This window comes from Anas platyrhynchos, chromosome 5 (genome assembly GCF_047663525.1).
Source record: "Anas platyrhynchos isolate ZD024472 breed Pekin duck chromosome 5, IASCAAS_PekinDuck_T2T, whole genome shotgun sequence".
Taxonomy (NCBI): domain Eukaryota; kingdom Metazoa; phylum Chordata; class Aves; order Anseriformes; family Anatidae; genus Anas; species Anas platyrhynchos.
The window spans coordinates 16,946,610-16,963,989 of NC_092591.1; the positions used below are offsets into that span (position 1 = coordinate 16,946,610).

The 17,380-nt window shown below is 41.6% G+C and overlaps 1 protein-coding gene across 5 annotated transcripts in view; it reads left to right on the plus strand.

Moving 5' to 3' along the window:
• FBLN5 (fibulin 5) overlaps positions 1-10,919 on the plus strand; it is a 57,527-nt gene extending 46,608 nt beyond the window's left edge. For all 5 annotated transcript variants that reach the window (XM_021273666.4, XM_021273665.4, XM_005021441.6 and 2 more), the window contains 4 exons: positions 1,390-1,512; positions 2,043-2,169; positions 4,697-4,892; positions 6,359-10,919. In XM_021273666.4, coding sequence (XP_021129341.1) covers positions 1,390-1,512; positions 2,043-2,169; positions 4,697-4,892; positions 6,359-6,520 — 608 coding nt within the window. In that variant the 3' untranslated portion in view covers positions 6,521-10,919. The remainder of the gene's footprint in view (positions 1-1,389; positions 1,513-2,042; positions 2,170-4,696; positions 4,893-6,358) is intronic.
• Positions 10,920-17,380: the final 6,461 nt, after the last annotated feature.

Here is a 17,380-nt window from a genome sequence, read left to right on the forward strand (position 1 = left end):
ACAAACAACCACTGGACATCACTGAGGCTTGCAAAAGGAATGGCCCCTGCAGATGCAGTAGACAGAACCACTGCAGAAGGGTTTGGCTGTGTCTGCCCCATGTGGTTCAGCAGCAGCAACGTGGGGCCCTTGGGGCTTTATGTACCTCCAGCACTTGACAGCAGCTGCTCACAGGTTACATGAATCTGATGGTGCTTGAGGGCTGGGCTGCAAGACCTAGAGGGAGTGGGCGATATCCCAGTGCCCTTATGGAGTGCTTTTCTCAGTGAACTCGCTGGGGCAAGCCACACACTAACAGGACTGTGTAGCTGTGAAGTTCCCTTCATCTCTCTTTTGATTATGTGGTTGCAGACATAAAGCCACTTAAGCACATTTGGACTTCAAATACTTTCTCAAGTGCATCTGTACAAAACAACAGAAGTGTATAGATGGCCTAAGCCCAATTTAAAGAAAGGGAAATTCAGTCTGAGGAGTAAAAGTGATTTGCCTGGGAGAGTCAACATGTCAGAGCTGGGAATATGAACTTGGGAGTTCCTGGCTGGGTCTATGGCTTTTGTTTCTTTCTTCCCCTGAATAGAGAAATAAGGAAATGATTAACAGCAGCCTCCCTCAGTCTAGCGCCTTTGCATGTGTTTTCTCCTCGGTCAGCCATGCCTCCATGTGCAGCTCAGAAGTTCATCTTTCTACTTGAGCACAGTTCTGCAGAATATGATGACTGATCAATTCATGAGAAAAGGGGAAAAGAGATCATTTTCTGCTTTCAATCAGAGGTTGGACAGCCTGTTTAGCTTCCTGGGTATCTGGGAGAACTCTGGGCCTTCTAGTCGGTCTGACTCAAGCAGGGATGAGCTCTGAAGTCTTGCTTGGAACGCCTTGCAAGTAACTGGCTAGAGGCTAAGAAGCATAAAACAGCCAGGGCTGGCTGCAGGATTTCTGCTGGGACCCATGTGGCCCTGGGAAAGGGAAGTTTGCTCTCCAGAAAAAGAAGAAGAAAAAAAAAAAAAGTAAAGAAAAGCACCACCAAGTCTCTACTTACAAATTACAGTTGCAGATTTGTTATTGGAGTACCGCTATCTCTGACGTAAAACAGAACCGAAAACACAGCCAACTGGTGACAGGTATTCAAAAAGAAAAATAAATATATAAGAGCCATGCATTGTGTTGAGCAGCGGCCTTGGTTTCCCTAGGGAAAGAAAAAAAAAAAAAAAAAAAGGTTTAGCCAAGAACCTGTTTAACAGTATTTTGCCAGGCTGCCTCAGAGCTCTGAGGAGTTGGAAGGTGCCAAACTCCAGCTGGGGTGATAGGCACATAGTCTGGATGGCCCCTGCTTGTGGGACTGCTCTTTTGACTGTGAAGCCAAAAACTCTAAACTGTATTTTACCGTTGCAGACATGGACGAATGCAGCTTCTCAGAGTTCCTCTGCCAGCACGAATGTGTGAATGGGCCTGGTTCTTACTACTGTATCTGTCCTTCGGGCTATAACCTGCTTGATGATAGCAGAAGCTGCCAAGGTAAGAACATTCCAGCACCCAGAGGGACTAGCAAGTAAGTCCTGTGTCTGGAAAGAGGTTTTCAAGGACTGAGATGCTTGGTCTTGGCATTGCATAAGTGACATACTCATAGGGGCCAATTATGTGATTCTGGTGAGAACATCATCACACGAGCAGTCCCACTGAGGTCAATTGGTGTAAGGAAGGCTTTACTGCCTAAGAAACAGCTACACAGTAAAGCCCTCAGATGCCTTCCTCTCTGCTGCACGTCTCTCTTTAGTTTTCACATTCTGTAAGGTCAGAAAGCTTGAGCAGCCAATTTCTTTTTTATTTTTGCAGCACTTAGCATACGGAATCACTCCAGTAACGAGAAATGAATAGAGTAAAAACTGGTCTTAGAAGAGGGGCCAGTTATCAAAAAGCCACTTCTCATGGTGCAAGAGCATTGCAAATTTTGGGGCAATTCCTTATGATGGACATAGCAATAAAAGAGCTGTGCCTTGCATATACATCCCTGCTTGTCTTTCTCTTGTTTTTTTTTTGTGTTTTAGATATCAATGAATGTGAAACTAGAAACTTCACCTGCACTCCACAGCAAACGTGTTTCAATATCCCAGGAGAATATAAATGTTTAGACCCAGTAAGATGCGAGGATCCTTATATCCAGATTAACGAGAAGTGAGTACCATACCCACAGCCATAGAAGCAAATTCTGTCTGTGTGAAGCATATCTAGTGAACCAAATAAGCTATGTTTTTGCAACACAACCATTAAGTGTACCTAAAGAGCTATAGATACCTGCTGTTGCTGCATTTACCATTAGTAAGCTTTATACAAATAATAAATTGCAATTCCTTACCAGGTCACCAGGTGGGATATGATATGATACTCAGATGTGTGGGAAGTTAGACTGGAAAAACACTTATCAGTGAGTAGAAAAAAACAGCAAGGTTTGTAACGTAATGAGACATTTACTTACATTACTAATTGACTTCATATATGCTCAAATGCAGCCCGTTTGTTAATATGAGTATTTCCTGTAAATATTAACTAGCTCATGTTCAGGAAGTACTTTAAAAACATTAGATGCTAGTTATCGCAGGGTCCAAGTAGTTTCCTGCCGCTTAAAGGCTAAATGTGCTGAAAAGTCCACAGACTGATTTGCATTGTCTGGAAATTGGGTATATCTGAATGGGGCTATTAGCACTGTTCCTGTTTAAATATGGAACGATTTGGGTAAACAAATCGGGGGGAGGCAGCACATTTCTAAAAGTTGCCTGATTCTTTCACATTTTTGTATGTACCTGCCTGGGCCTCAAAATGTTTCAGCTCCAGCTAGATCTCTAAGTATTGCAGGCCATAGAATTTCATCCATAGTGTTTGCACTAAACCCAATTACTTGGGATTACTTGGTAGCCTAATGTATTTTATAGATAAGTAAGAGGTGAAGAATCCACGGCTTCCCATGACAATGCTTTCATGCCTTTACATTGCTTTCTGAACTAGGACAGCTGAGGAATGGACAAGTTCTGTTCTGCCAATTCTGGCTCTACCTATCTTCACAGATGGTAGAATCTTAAACTAGAAGCTGTAATATTTAAAGTCTATGTATCTAAATTCCTCAGAGCGCAACTGCGGAGTACTTACAAATCAGCTTCCACCAAAACTCTTGATCTCTGAGCTTTGTATTTGGTGGCTTTGGCACATATCTAGATGTGACTGCATTTAATTTGTGGCATATGTCTAGAAGTGGTCAGTATAAAAGACAAGCAAATTCTTTGCATCTGTGTTCTCTGTGGAAAGGATTGGGTGTTTGTAATGCCAGGAACTTTTGTATGGAGGATTTGCCAGAGGAATTGTCTGAAGTTGGTGTTGGTAGTGGAGGTTATAGAAAAAAATAGAGGAAAAAAAAAAAGCAACTATTTTCCATCCAGTAAATTCCCCAACATGGATTTTATAAAGGGACATCCTGCCTCAGAACTTTATTGGAGTTCTCTGAAGAATTCAGCAGCTTATGGCTACGGGGCATGGGCTGATAGTCTGCTTGGGTTTCCAAAGGCTTCTGAAAATAACCCTACTTTAGGTTTCTATGGAAATTGAGCAGTCATAAGTAAGTGAGCAACCCCTGGAACAGGTGAATAAGAGGTTGAAAGATAAGAAGAGAATTGCAGAAGAAGCCTCAATGACTGCAACAAAAATGGCAGATGAAATTCAGTGTAGATGAATATAAAGTAAAAATACAATGCCAACTTCACAAGGTAAATAAAGAGCACTTATCTGATTCTAGTCCCTCCAAAGCGAGGTTTGAGGACTGTTACAGGTAGTTGCATAATCTGCCAGAATCACCAGAGAAAAAGCAATCTGAAATTGAGGTATGGAATATCCTTAGAACACGTGCCATTGTGTACCCATATCTTCAGGACTGCACAGTTCCATCCCCTCCTTTCAAGAGCAATGTAATATAACCAGACAAAGGTTCATAAAGAGCCACAAAGACGGTCAAAAGCATGGAACAGATTCCTTGTGAGAAGCAACTAAGTTTAGAACACTTCAGCCATGAACAGGGTCAAATACAAAAGCCTGAGTTGCACATGGAGCATGAGCAGGGATTGACGGTCTGCTCCCAAGAGCTGCAGGCATCAAAGTCAGCAAGAGGCCGTGCAAGGAGAGCAGAGAGATGTTTCTGCACTGCTTGCCAGGGGCTGTGGAGCCACACGGTACCATGGATGCCAAATGTTCCTGGGGGTGCAAAGGAAAGCTGGACAAGTTGATGGATAAGAAATGCATTGCAGGCTAACAATATACAGCAGACATCTTAGCTTCAAGAGCCCCAGGGTGGGTGGAAGGGGGGAGTTCAGTTTAAATTACTATCAGAACAAACATGTATAGGGTATTCTACACCTGCAGAGCTGCCTTAAAGACAGCATGGATTTTCAAGTATCTAAGAAGACATAGGATGCCAAGATATTTTGGCAAAGCCTGGAAGACAAGAAAAGAAGTCAGGGATATAAGCAGACTGAGGTAGCAGAGAAAAATAAAAATAAAAGTAAGCAAATTCATTACATTTTCATTGATTCTTTTAGGTGGTTGGCAACTTGATTTATTGATTGATTGATTGATTGTTCTTTGCAGCTGTATCAGCATGTAAAAAATCAAGTAAAACAGGAATTTGTAACCACTGATGACAATCCTATCTCTCTTTTAGCCGCTGTATGTGTCCAGCTGAAAATCCTGGCTGCCGAGATCAGCCATTCACCATCTTGTACAGAGTCATGGATATTGTGTCTGGGCGGTCAGTGCCTTCTGACATCTTTCAGATGCAAGCAACAACTCGCTACCCTGGAGCCTACTACATCTTCCAAATCAAATCAGGGAATGAGGGCAGGGAATTCTACATGCGGGTGAGTCTGGCGCTGGCTGGGAGAAAACCTGGAGTATCTTCTTGTTAGTGGAATTTCTTTCTGACAGCAGAACTCTTCTTTCTTTTACTAAATACCATTCAAACGTTCAGCATGAGACATTTTTACATGCAGACATGCAGGTCGTTGTGCTGGTCTGGCTTTGATATTCACCTTAAGTGATGTTTGGTGACTACTGATGGCTCCCATGATTGACAGAAAATGGTTGCATGACAGATTTCAATAGATTTCAAAACATGTTCCTCATGCGAGCTTCAGTGTAAAATTCTTAATGTTAAAAAGAAATTAAAAAGGTTTCAAAATTCCCAAAATGACAAGTGAATGATCATGCACATCTCACAAGTTCTTTCCTGCTATAAAGTCATTACTGATCCCACTGACCTCCCCTATTCAGGGCTGACCTGGCACTTGCTAAGGCTCCATTGATGAGCTTCACCGCTCAAGTCAGCTATTTTGCTTGTATTTATTTATCACATTCCCATTCATTTGTCACCTAGACTACTTTGCTTGCACAAGCCGTCCTTTTCCTTCACAGGCAACACGTTCATGTGTCAGGTTTGTAGCCAGCAGGTGGTGCTTATTCCTTGTTTTGAGAACAGCAGGAGCAGGCAGAGAAGCACAGGGCCCCCGGGCTGCTGCTGGGTGGGCTGCAGTACCAGGCACACAGCCTGGCCCTGGACAGCCCGGCCAGCTCCTCCTCACCATTTTCTTGGGCTTCTATTATCAAATACAACATAAATGCTCCTTTTCGTGGTAAAACAGGTCCCACTTTATGTACATAAGCTTCTGTTGGAAACCAAATTACATTTGGTTTTAACCTCCAAAACTCTAATTTTTAAATTTTCATAATCCACTGTTCTGGCCAGATATTTCAAAGCTCTGCTTCCACTTACTAAAAGACAGATTTTCTGATGAGCCTTCACATATTTAAAGCTCTCTTCAGAGGGTGAGGTTTTGCAACGTTAACACGCAGTTGTACAACCAACCCTGATTCCACTCATAGCGAAACATCTGTTCTCAAAGCTCTGGTAACATAACCCCTTCTTGGGGTTTGCTGCTTCGAAGTAATAATAGCTTTTGCATCAGATTAAATAATAACTGACCAAAAAAAATTGACATTATTTTTACATACTCCAAATCCATGTTTTCATCTTTTCCCACTCAGACAATAGCAAATTTCTATGCACAATAGCTTCTTTTATGTGCAGGGCTCCCAAAGGCTTTTAAAACTGTAGAAGGTGATAGTTCATACAAAACACTGAGATGGAGCCAAACGCTGAATTGAAGCTCTCTCTCCTGTGAATTGTAGTAGCTTCTAACAATGCAACAGAAAGTAGTGTTATTTTGGCTGCTCGAGGACTGTGGACATAACATGGTCTCACCTGACATGATAGCTTTCATGAACCATTTCTGGAAATCTCACCTGCTTCCTCTTGTTTTGTGTACAGCAAACGGGACCGATCAGTGCTACCCTGGTGATGACCCGTCCCGTGAAAGGGCCCCGTACTATTCAGTTGGACTTGGAAATGATCACTGTTAACACCGTCATCAACTTCAGGGGAAGCTCTGTCATCCGGCTGAGGATATACGTATCACAGTACTCATTCTAACCCTTGAGTTGGTGCCCTGTAAACATTAAAACAAAAGACACGGCTCCTCCTCTGCAGAACTCTCTCCTCAGAAGCCAGTACGTATAGCAGCTCAAAACCAAGTCAGTATTTCCACAGACCCAGCGACCTATGCCTGTCTGAGGAGGGAGGCCTCTTCATGCACAGCCCCTACCAGGACGCAGTCCTCTGGAGGTGTATCGGCAGCAGATCCCATACGATTCTCTATGTGGTCATGTATTTTAAGGACTCATTTTTCCATTGTAATCACTTCTAGGGTATGAGTCTACGTTTCAAAGACTGTGAACCTTTGTAGCTCCAAGGCAGCTTAGCAAAAAGCACCAAAGAAACTGAGGAAAAAGCTGGCTTTTGCAATCTCGCCTGTTTTTCTTTTTTTTTCATTATAAATGGAAAGCAAACGAACAAGTAGAACCTTCTCCCCAACCCCCCAAAAAGTCGCCTGTTGAAACAAAGGATCTCAGAAGTGCTAATTTACATTCCCAGTTATCTTTGAAATTATCGGTCAGGCACTTTGTCTTAATTCACCCTGCATTTGTCTTACTTTCACCTGTTTTTCTTTGATTCTATTTTATACTTAAAATTCATTGTAAATTCAATCCAAAATACATGTTGTACTATGTAATCTTCTACTTTCTAACAAAGTGTCACATCTTTGGGTTCCTTTCTGTATTAAATCTTTCTATATAACAGAGTTCATAGAAATCTATCACTGAATGGCATGTTTTACAATGTTTAGGGTGTTATGCTTAGTTACAGCCAGATTCTTTGGCACAGGCCTCCACTGCCAGAATAGTGTCCAGGGGCTTCAGAGCAGGTGAGAATTAGAACTTTCACTTGGTTTTCAGTGGAATAATTGCAAACAGTTTGTGATGGTTATAAGGTAACAGTACTACCTTTGTAGTTAAGGCTGCAGCTGACCTCCTGTTCAAAGACCCCGTGGCTGAGATGCGTCCAAATTCCTTCAGAGAAAAAAAAAAATGTTCTGTTCATACAGTCTTTCTCCTACATTCCTAACATTGGGGGAAACAAGCTGGAAAAGACTTGGAATGGTTGTATCATACATGCCTCTGCCACAAAGCAGACCCAGCTATACCAGTACCCAGGCCTTGAGTGATGGGATCCCACAGTTTTCCATAGGTAATATCTTCTCAGGTATAACTGCTGTAACCAATAGAAAGTTTTTCCTAAAGTCTAATCTGAATCTCCCCTGTCGTAATTTAAATCTATTCTTTTCAGCCTGCTTCCAGTAGAAACAGAGAACAGTTTATCTTCCCCATGCAACAGTCTTTAACATGTCTGAAGACTGTTGTCATGTCTCCCCTCAGACTGTTCCTCTCTAGTCTAAACAAACCCAATTCTTTTGGTCTTTCCTCATACATCACATTTTCTGGACCTTTGATCATTCTTGTTGCTCTCATCTGGATTCTCTCCAGTTGGTTCACATCTTTCTCAAAGTGCAGTGCCCAAAACTGTGAAAAGTATTCCAGCTGAGGCCTCACAGTGCTAAGCTAAATATATATATATATAAATATATATTAAATATATATATATTTAGGAGTTTGAAAATAAAACTAAAAATAATTGTATAGTTTGGAAGTATAATCCTCACCTTGTTGAAGCCATTGGCAGGTCAGTGTTTTATTTTGTAAGAACAAGGGTTCCTATACTTTGTTATTAAATTTCTCTGAAGCAACTGCTTTTGCTTTTTTCCCCTACTTTTTCCTTACTGGTTTATTTGCTCTCCAGCATTGCTAGGACAAGAAATATAACCTTTGCTTGGCCTTTTTGAGGACTGAAAGTTCTTAATGCTACTTGGGAAAGGGAGTTATGTAAATTATAATGAGAATAGGCTGGAGCAGAGTAGAAGCATTATGTGAGGTCTTCATTAAAGTGGGAGTATTAAATGGGAGAATACACAGTCAGAAAGTTATCACAACACAGGCTGCATGGCACGATCAGAAAAATGACTCTCTTGTTCCCAATAAGCTTAAAAGTTAGCCTGGGGTTGTTTTTCTTCTCCACTACTTCCACTCCAGTAGAAGTGACTGCTCTTTTTACCGGTACTTAGCTCGAAAGAAGCCTGATGCAATGGCCCACAGCAACAAAATGCTAAATTGAGTGTGCTTTAGCAGCTTCCATTCCTTAATAAAGTTTCCTCCTCGATGATGCAACATCCTGGGGTCCAGTGGCTCAGAGCTCTGTACACAGGCTGTCCTTTATTATAAAAACAGAACAGATTGAGACTGACTTTAGTGGGCCAAGCAAGGAGCAGGAAGCCAAGGAGTTTTGTGAGAAGCCAATCTGGAGGAGATAAATGTAGAGGAAACCTGCAGAGGAACATCAGAAACAGGAAGGTGCTTCTTGAGTGTGTCCAGGCTCATCGTACGCCACCCTCTTGGAGGGGAAAATAGAAATGCCCAAGAAGGAGGAATGCTATTTTATAACCACGGGCTAAAGCTGTGTGTGGGTCCCATGTGAAGGAATGGAGACATGGGAAACAAGCGGGCTCTGGTGGCCCAGAAAGCAGACGTGGGGCAGGCAGGATCTTAAACTAGCTGCATTAAACTCTCAATGTGCTGAGGATTTTACCAGTGCTTAAAAGCCTTTCTTCTCCTGCTTTGTGTCCCTGTGTTATCACTTCTTTGTGCCCAGCGGAGGAGTCTTTTCTCCTGCCATCACATCGCCTCCTGGAGATGAAGTGCACTCCCTTAGATATCAGACAGTTCCTCACTTCTGGGCTGCTCTCCCATGGCCCCCACATACCAACCTGGTTTAACCCTAATTTAGAAACATTAAAAAAACAACACAGAGGAATTCTATAACAAAACACTTTGTTAAAAGAGTAAAGCTTGAATGCCTGGTTTTAGCAAGGTCCAGCAAATACTCATAAAACAATATTACACTTTCTATATAAACATTCTGCGCTTTTTAAAAAAAAGTGAAAAGTCTGGAAACAAAGGAATTCAGCCATTTCTCAACCGCCATAACATCTTTCATCACTCACTATCACTCCAGCCAACTTTAACTTCGCCAAAATATATGCCAATCTCAGAATAATAAATTACTAGCAGTTTATAACATCTAAACTCTCCATTTCCTATTCAAGGGTCTGTTTTCAATAGACCATCACAGGCTCATATATTACAGCAATTCTCACCAAATAAAAATAAAAAATAAAAATAATATAAAAAAAAAAAAAGGAAAGAAATGAATACACATGTAAGGTTTTTATGGGATTAAAGTTAAAAATGCAAGCTTGCAACTGCTGTATGCATACTTGTTCTCCTTGGAGGCTGGGCCACCCTACAAATATATAGAATCCCAGCTTCAGGTCTGGGATTTTATCTGGGTGTTCCCATTAGAGGATTTTCTAACATGAGGCTTGTTACCATACAGTTCACAGACAATGTTCTGGCCAACACCAGATAAGGGCACCGACCTGGGCCTGGGTACGTGCAGCGCAGTGTGATGAGGCCATGGCAGAGCTGGGGAGGGACGGCTTTCTTCCTCGCCTGCCTCTTGGCTGTCATATCTGTGTAAACACAGGCCCTCAGCAAAGGGATTGCCTCTCGGTACGTGTTTATACAGCACCTATTGCCAACACAATAATTGGAATAAAAGTAAATAAGAGCAGAAATTACAGAAATCCTTGATACAGATCACAGCGACTGGGAGGGAGAACATATTCCAAGAAAGGAGCCAAGTGATTCATGCTATTTGGGCTAGGTGTCAGGCGGAAAAGAATGGCAAGAGACAAATGATCCGGTGCTGTAGAGTTGGATGGGTCCTACCTAGCATATTTGTCTTTGAAATATTTCTAGAGGACTGGCTATTTTTTAACACAGACAACAGAATATTATTTCAGAGTTTATTATTTTAAGAGTTTGCTGGATCCCACAGAATTACTTTTCAACTTGTGCGTCTCTGATAGCAATAATTTTGGTATGAATAGCTAAGCTTCCTGGAGTGCCTGGTCACCCGCCGTCACCGAGGTAGCATTCGTTGCCATTCCTGTAGGGCTCTCTCTTTCTCAGCTGGGGAGCCTGCCTTCTGTTGGCCCAACCTTTACACGAGTCAGCTTTCATTGGCTCAGAAATGTGGTATTTGCATCAGCACAACTTATGAATTCATTTCTCTCTACCTAGAACAAGCAGAGCAATAGGATCAATACAGTCTGTGGTCATTCGAGTTTTCCAATCTGGCTTATTCACAAAATTTGCTGCTGAATCTTTTCTGTAGCATGTAGCTGTATTATAACCTCATGAAAATTCCATAGTACAAAGTTGTTTTGAAAATAAAAAAAGAAATAAAAGTATGCCCTAATGTTATTTAAGCCTGAAAGGTACCATTGTTGAAATAAATCTGGATGGAAAAAACCTCAGCTGGTGTTAATTTGCATGACTGCTGCTTTTCAATGGAAGGATAAAAAGCATACTGAGGCTCTGCCCTGTGTGCATGTAAAGCACTGTGGATGTTTCTGTATACACGAAGAATTGATGTAAGCCAAAACTAGTGATAATTTGGTCTGCGTTTGGAAGTTAAAGAGTTTTAAGGTGACATGACACAAGAAAATTGTGTGTTTTCATCTGACATGAGCATTTATAAATGATTTAAACTGATCACATTCTGTTGTTTTAGGTCTTTGAACCAATTATGACTAGCTCAACCCAAAAGCAGGTGCCATGCATGAAAATTGAAGCTGATGGTTATCATTAGACCTTCTGCAGAAAGCCTGCCCAGAAAGGCAACCTGTGCTGAAGAGGCAGTACAGTAGGGAGTGTAATGGTCCAGAGTACTTGTGCGGGGCTGTCTGTGACCCTGCAGTTTTTTTCCTCACCTGTTTCAGTGCAGGGTGCATCTGATGTTTGTGCACGTAGGGGGTGGCCATTTCACCTATTGCAGATTTTATTAGTTCAAGCTTCTGAGATCCCTGTAGTGATTCCCATTGGCCAAACTGATCCCTGTGTACTCAAGGAATATTGGTGAAGTCACATGAGGGAGCGTTTGGGTACCAGGCAGACACACTTTTACACTGCTAAGTGAGTAACGATGCAGTAACCTTGATGTAAGAACTGAGGAATGTAGCTGGATAATAAAGGGATCTTTAGAAAACACTTCAGCAACCAAAAACTCCCCAAATATTCAATCTCCTTCAACTCTCTACAGGGTCCCAGTATCACTCATTCTCCCTTTCGAGTTTGTCCTGGACAAGTGATCTCGTTATGGTCATGCACTGCAAGCACATGCTGAGTGCACTCCGCCTCTGCTCTAGCACTACCTAACATTTTTCACTTTGCTTTTTGGAGACCATTTGTAGGTTCCTTGTCTCTCTTAGTCTCTGACTGACCTCTCTTGCTTTTCTCATAGCCAAGGCAAACCCTTTATTTCACTGCAAGGTTCCTCCACGCCCACCAAAAAGTTCTTCAAGTGTTTTGCTGGAAACGCAGGCACTATGGTGGCCCTCCTGCTGCTCCTGTACCCCTCTCTCTGCAGTGCAGCAAGCACTTGGCCTGATGGTTGAAAGGATTGCCCAGCCTGCTGCCAGAGCCTAGTTTCACAAAGAGGTTTTAAAAATAAACAGTGCACCCCTCCCACTCTGAAGGAACCAGCTGCTCTGTTAGGTCCTGATGAATCACTTTTCTCCTGAAATTGGGTCAGTGATTGCTAAGCACCTCACATCAGGTCTGGATCTAGCCCAGTTTTAAGTCTTGAATCTCAGTGTCAGTGGTATAAATGTAAACAGATATGTATTACTTTGACAGTAGAGTTGAAAGATTGTTTCTAGTAAATAAATAGTAGTATGACTGCACCCTCTCTTTCTCTGTGGGAACTATCTTTGGGTACTTCAAGATTTTCTGAGACAACCTTTGGCACTTGAAGATTCTCTCTGGTATTTCAGGCCCCACACTGGTGTGTTTCCATGAATGATTCCTCACCCCTAGTCTTCAAAGGCCAACCCAGACCCTTGACTCTACACATTTCTAAACTATCAATCCGTGTGCAAGTCTTTGCAGAGTCATGACTCACAGCTCATTCATAGAAATTGTTCCTTGAGTTATCTCTGTAGTTTGTACGGGATTACGTTGACTTCCTCAAGTCTCTGTTCATGGTGCGTGCACATGTGTTTTTCAGGACAGGAACCTCAGTCTGGAGACTGTTCATCCACAACTTGCTGCAAATGTTCTGTATTCAACAAGTGAAATCATAGCTACAAAGGTTAGTTTTGACAAAATCCTCAAAACATATGGTGGTGGGAGTTTTTCCTGTCTGCCTCTGCATAATACAAACACAATTCAAAAGTCCAGCCCCAGAGTTCTCCAGTATGCATAATAAATCATTGTTCTTAAGAAATTTCACCCAATAAACTCATTCTGTAGATTATTTGAAATGCAAACAAAGAGGTAGAAGTCATGCCAAGATTACACAGATTTGTTATTCAAATCAGTATCACCAAACCTGCATCTAGTTAATCATTTTAAAAGATTCCTTTGGACTTTGGCATCTGATGTCATCCAGGTAGCGGAGGGGGGACAGAAAAACCAGCTGCTTCCTAAAGGAGCTGCTCTACAGAGATCCTGGGACTCCTACAGCAAGCGCAAAGAGCTGCCAGCCCTAGTCAGCACCCCACGTCAGTAAATAAGGCAAAAAACTGGTAGAGATCAGTCCTTAGCTGGAGGAGAGATATGTTCATTCACTTCTTAATGATGCCAAATAGAGATTTACCTGATAACGCGTATAAAATTTCTCATTGTGTTTATATGTATACAGAAAATTTTAAGTGACATTCCCAAGCTGTGGCCAACCACATGCATACTCCCTGCAGCGAGCTCTAGCGTAACCCTCTGCCATTCAGTGTGAGTTACAACAGTGTAAGTGACAGCAGTCATTCCCATCGATTAAAAAAACGAGAATTAGTGAGGAATAAAATTGCAACTGAACCAGAAAGTCAACAAAAAAAAAAAAAAAAAAAAAAAGAAAAAGAAAAACCTTTGTCTTTAGTTAACCTTCAGTGCTTTGGTTATGATATCATTGCTGTGGACAAAAATAATGAATCAGAAACTCAAAATACCAAAAAGGAGATTATGTCTTTAGAAAGATAAGCATCCAAGTAGCCTATAAACAGCTCTGGAATTAAGACATTCTACATGAAGTCTGGAAAAGGAAGAATTAACTCCTAGAAATCCAGCATCCTTGTCTCCTACCAGCATGATTAAGCAAAGATGAGCCTTACCAGTGTACAAATGTATGGCTGGCTGACATATGGACTACAGCAAAGGCAGGCATGATCAGAGACAAGGAAAGTATAAACCAAGATCATGTAGAAGTACTAAGGAATGGTCTCAGTTTGCAGGGTTTCTGAGACAAGTCTTCTCTCTCCTGCTGTATATGAAGCATTTTAACTTTTTTTCAGACCTTTGAAAGATAGAAAACTGTTCACAATCATTTCATTATTTTTTTTTTAAAAAAAAAAAAAAAAAAAAAAAAAAGGAAGGTAGCTTTCATCTGTTTAAATGGAGCATCGGTTTTCAAAAAAGCCATGCTGCCTGGCCAACCTGTCACCCAGTGAGATGCACTGGGCAATGCAAGCCTGTAAGTATAATTTAAGGTATAGCACATACAGCACCACCTTATGCCACCAGTTTCTCCTGCAAACAGTACATGTGCAGAAAGAAAGATTCACTGCTCAGCTTGACAAATGCTCCACAGAATTTCTGCTTCTGCTTTAACACTCATTTCCCTAATCCCTACTTGCAGGTTGTCCAAATTAATAAGCATGTTATATTTTGCAGTCATAATTATTTTCAAAAGAGAAATATTGTAATTTAAAATGAATGGTTTCTATGACCCTCATCCTGCCACTTTAACCTCCAGCCATTTTTTTATTTGCAGTAGAAAATGAGTTTTCAACTCTTGTTTTATGACTTGTGAACAACTTATATTGAATATGCCAGCAAGGACTATCTTAAAGCTTTTTTGTTGTTGTTGTTTAATAAAAAAATATTGATAACAAAAATATAATTGAATTATGGTTTGTTTTGATCATTTCTTGGTTTAATAGAGATCACAGAGCATCATTGTAAGCGTTCTTGTCAGGATCAGCCTGGATCAGTGTAGACAGGTATTTGTGCAGTGAGCATGAGCCTATGAGCAGAATTTGGCTTAGCTCTGCAGAATAAGTTAGTCTCCTTAACAAGTAACATTAATGTAAGGTAATTTGGGCTGAACTGGTTTCCTTATACATAAATCATTAATTAGTAGCTAGTTCTGACTCCCACCTGCACTACATACCTTGTGATTTTAGTACAAGAAAGGTTTTTCCACCCACACACTAGTCAATGACCCATGCCTAATGGATGTTTGGTGCTCGTTGGTTGGGTTTACACTTCACAGGTGGAATGTTCTTATTTCAGCAAATTGCCAGGGCAGAAGAGGCTGGATCTGGTTTGTTTTGTGGGAAGTGAATAAACTTATGTCACGCAGCTGCTCTCTCTCCTTCTCATCACACAATTCACTGCAGAGATGAGGTAGGTAATACGACATTCACTGGGTGTTTGATGTTTTACAAGGCACTCAGCTGATAAAGATCTCTATAACTGTTTTGAACTCAAATGAACTCCTACTGCTCACTTGCAGTTTCACAAGGACACTTCAGTTCCCTTCATTGCCCTGCAAGTGCATTAATTCTGCATCACGTGCTCAAGAAATACTGCGCTGAAAGGAAGCCGGCTAACACACAAAGCGAAAGAGGCTGAGTGCAGGAGCTCTGGGCTGAAGCAATTCAACCAAGAAGCAACTGAGTCTCTAGAGCTGCTCAAAGAAATAAGAAAACGGGTCTGTGACCTGTGACCAATGCCTCCTGGATGTTCACTCCCAAGCAGGGTCCCTGGTAGAAGTGGGCTGACCAGGCAAGCTGCTGAGCTGCTAGGCCTTCCACTCATCTTGATAGAAAATGGCCAGTAGGAAACAAAGCTACCTAGGCTTCACTGTTAGAATACAGTTCTACTGACCTAATTTGAGGTTTTCAGACTTGATTCACTGCATCCTTCTCTCTCTGGATGCTTCTAGTCTGCTTTTCAAGTTGCTCTCATTATACATGCTGTTGTTTGTCTTATCTGGGGTTGCATGTGGGACTGAATAATGTCACTCCTTCCTCTATTTTTGCTCTTTTCACAAGACAAGAATAATCTGCTCCTACAATTGCTTTGAAGATAAGGATACCTCCATTCAGCAAAAGCTCCCACAGAGGTGCAAATGAGAGCTCTGCGGCAATGGTACCTCTGGAGATGACTTGCAAGTGTGGGTGGGAAAAGCAGGTTGCACTTTCTTTTCTGTCAGATCTGTCTATCCAGCTGGTAAAGGACACTGTACTGCTGCAGAATCAGGGCTTGGCTGGGCTGTAAACCTAATATGCTGCAGGGATTTAAACTCCTGCTGCACTTCCTTAAGGGTAAACTATGAACCATATTTCCTTGAGTAGTCCCACGGGCTGTGTTCTGTGCACCAGAGCTCCTGCCTTCTTCTCCCCTCTCTGTTTTTGGTGGCACTGGTTACTCCTTGGGCCCACAGGTGTTGCTGAATGCTGTCAAACTGTCCTCCGTGTCAGCCAGAGTCTAGCTATCACCACACCAGTGATGGAAAAAATGAGTCCTGTATGGTTATTCCAGTGAGCCAGAAGGCAGCTCCACATCTCATGAAGGTGAGCCTTTTTGTACAAGTGAGCACTTCCTTGCACCAGTAGCTCATCAGGACAGCATGCAGCTCATTCATTTTACTGCAAGGGTTCATAGTCTGTACCCTCTTCATAAGGACTCTCCCAAATACAAGCTGATATGGTGATCTTTAACAACATTTTTTGTGCTTTAACAGCATGTTCCTGCTGTTAAATGCCATTTTTTTTTTCTCTCTAGCAAGTGTTATTTTTCTTTTCCTGGACTTTTGCACAGTTTAGTCAACATATTACAGAATGATCACCAAGGCCCCTTAAAAGAAGTTGTGAAACACATCCTCCTTCTGTTTGCTAATAAAACTCTTTGTTAGTCATGGGATCGGTGTATCAGGTTAGCAGAGGGCAAGCAGTTTGTGGCAAGCAGTGCACTGGCTGAGAAATGTTTGATTAGGTTTTCTAAGATCTTGAAGAACAAGTTCAATAAATCCTTTCTAGCTTGAATGAGTGCACCTCTCATGTCCCACCACATTTTTCATTATGTCACTTGGATACAAATGCACGTGTTTTTAATGTGAAGTTAATCCCTGAGCTGCAGTGAAATGATTAACCCTTCACCCTTGAATTCCTTGCTACCATATGATCTAGTTCTTATGGAGCTAAAAGTTAAAGCAATGGTGACAGCTGCAAATACTTGAGGCGAGTGGATATTTGTTCATTATGGAAGGATTTAGTCGTGTATATATATATATATTTGTCTTGGGGAGCACAGGTAAGGAACACGGCACAGCTACTGTGTCCTGCAAATAAATCTTTGTACCTACAGCTATTACTGCTGCGTCAGGATTCTTGAAAATATTTCTTTCTAGAAAATACTTTGAAGAACAGACATCTTGCATTTTGCAGCTATTAAACCTTCTGTTAAAACACAGGTTCATGACACCTGTGGCATTCAGCTCGCATGTAAGATCAAGATGTACCAAGACGGTACAACCCACTTCAGTCTGTTCGTTACAGCAGACACTGAAGAAGCTGCGTGTTCTAATCTCACTGAACGTTTATGCATAAAACCAAACACAAATTAAACACGCAGAATCCTCTGCCTTGGGGAGAGGGGTCACACAAGGATATCTTTATTCATGCACTAAAATCAGCAGTGATATGGGTGAAGGTTTTGA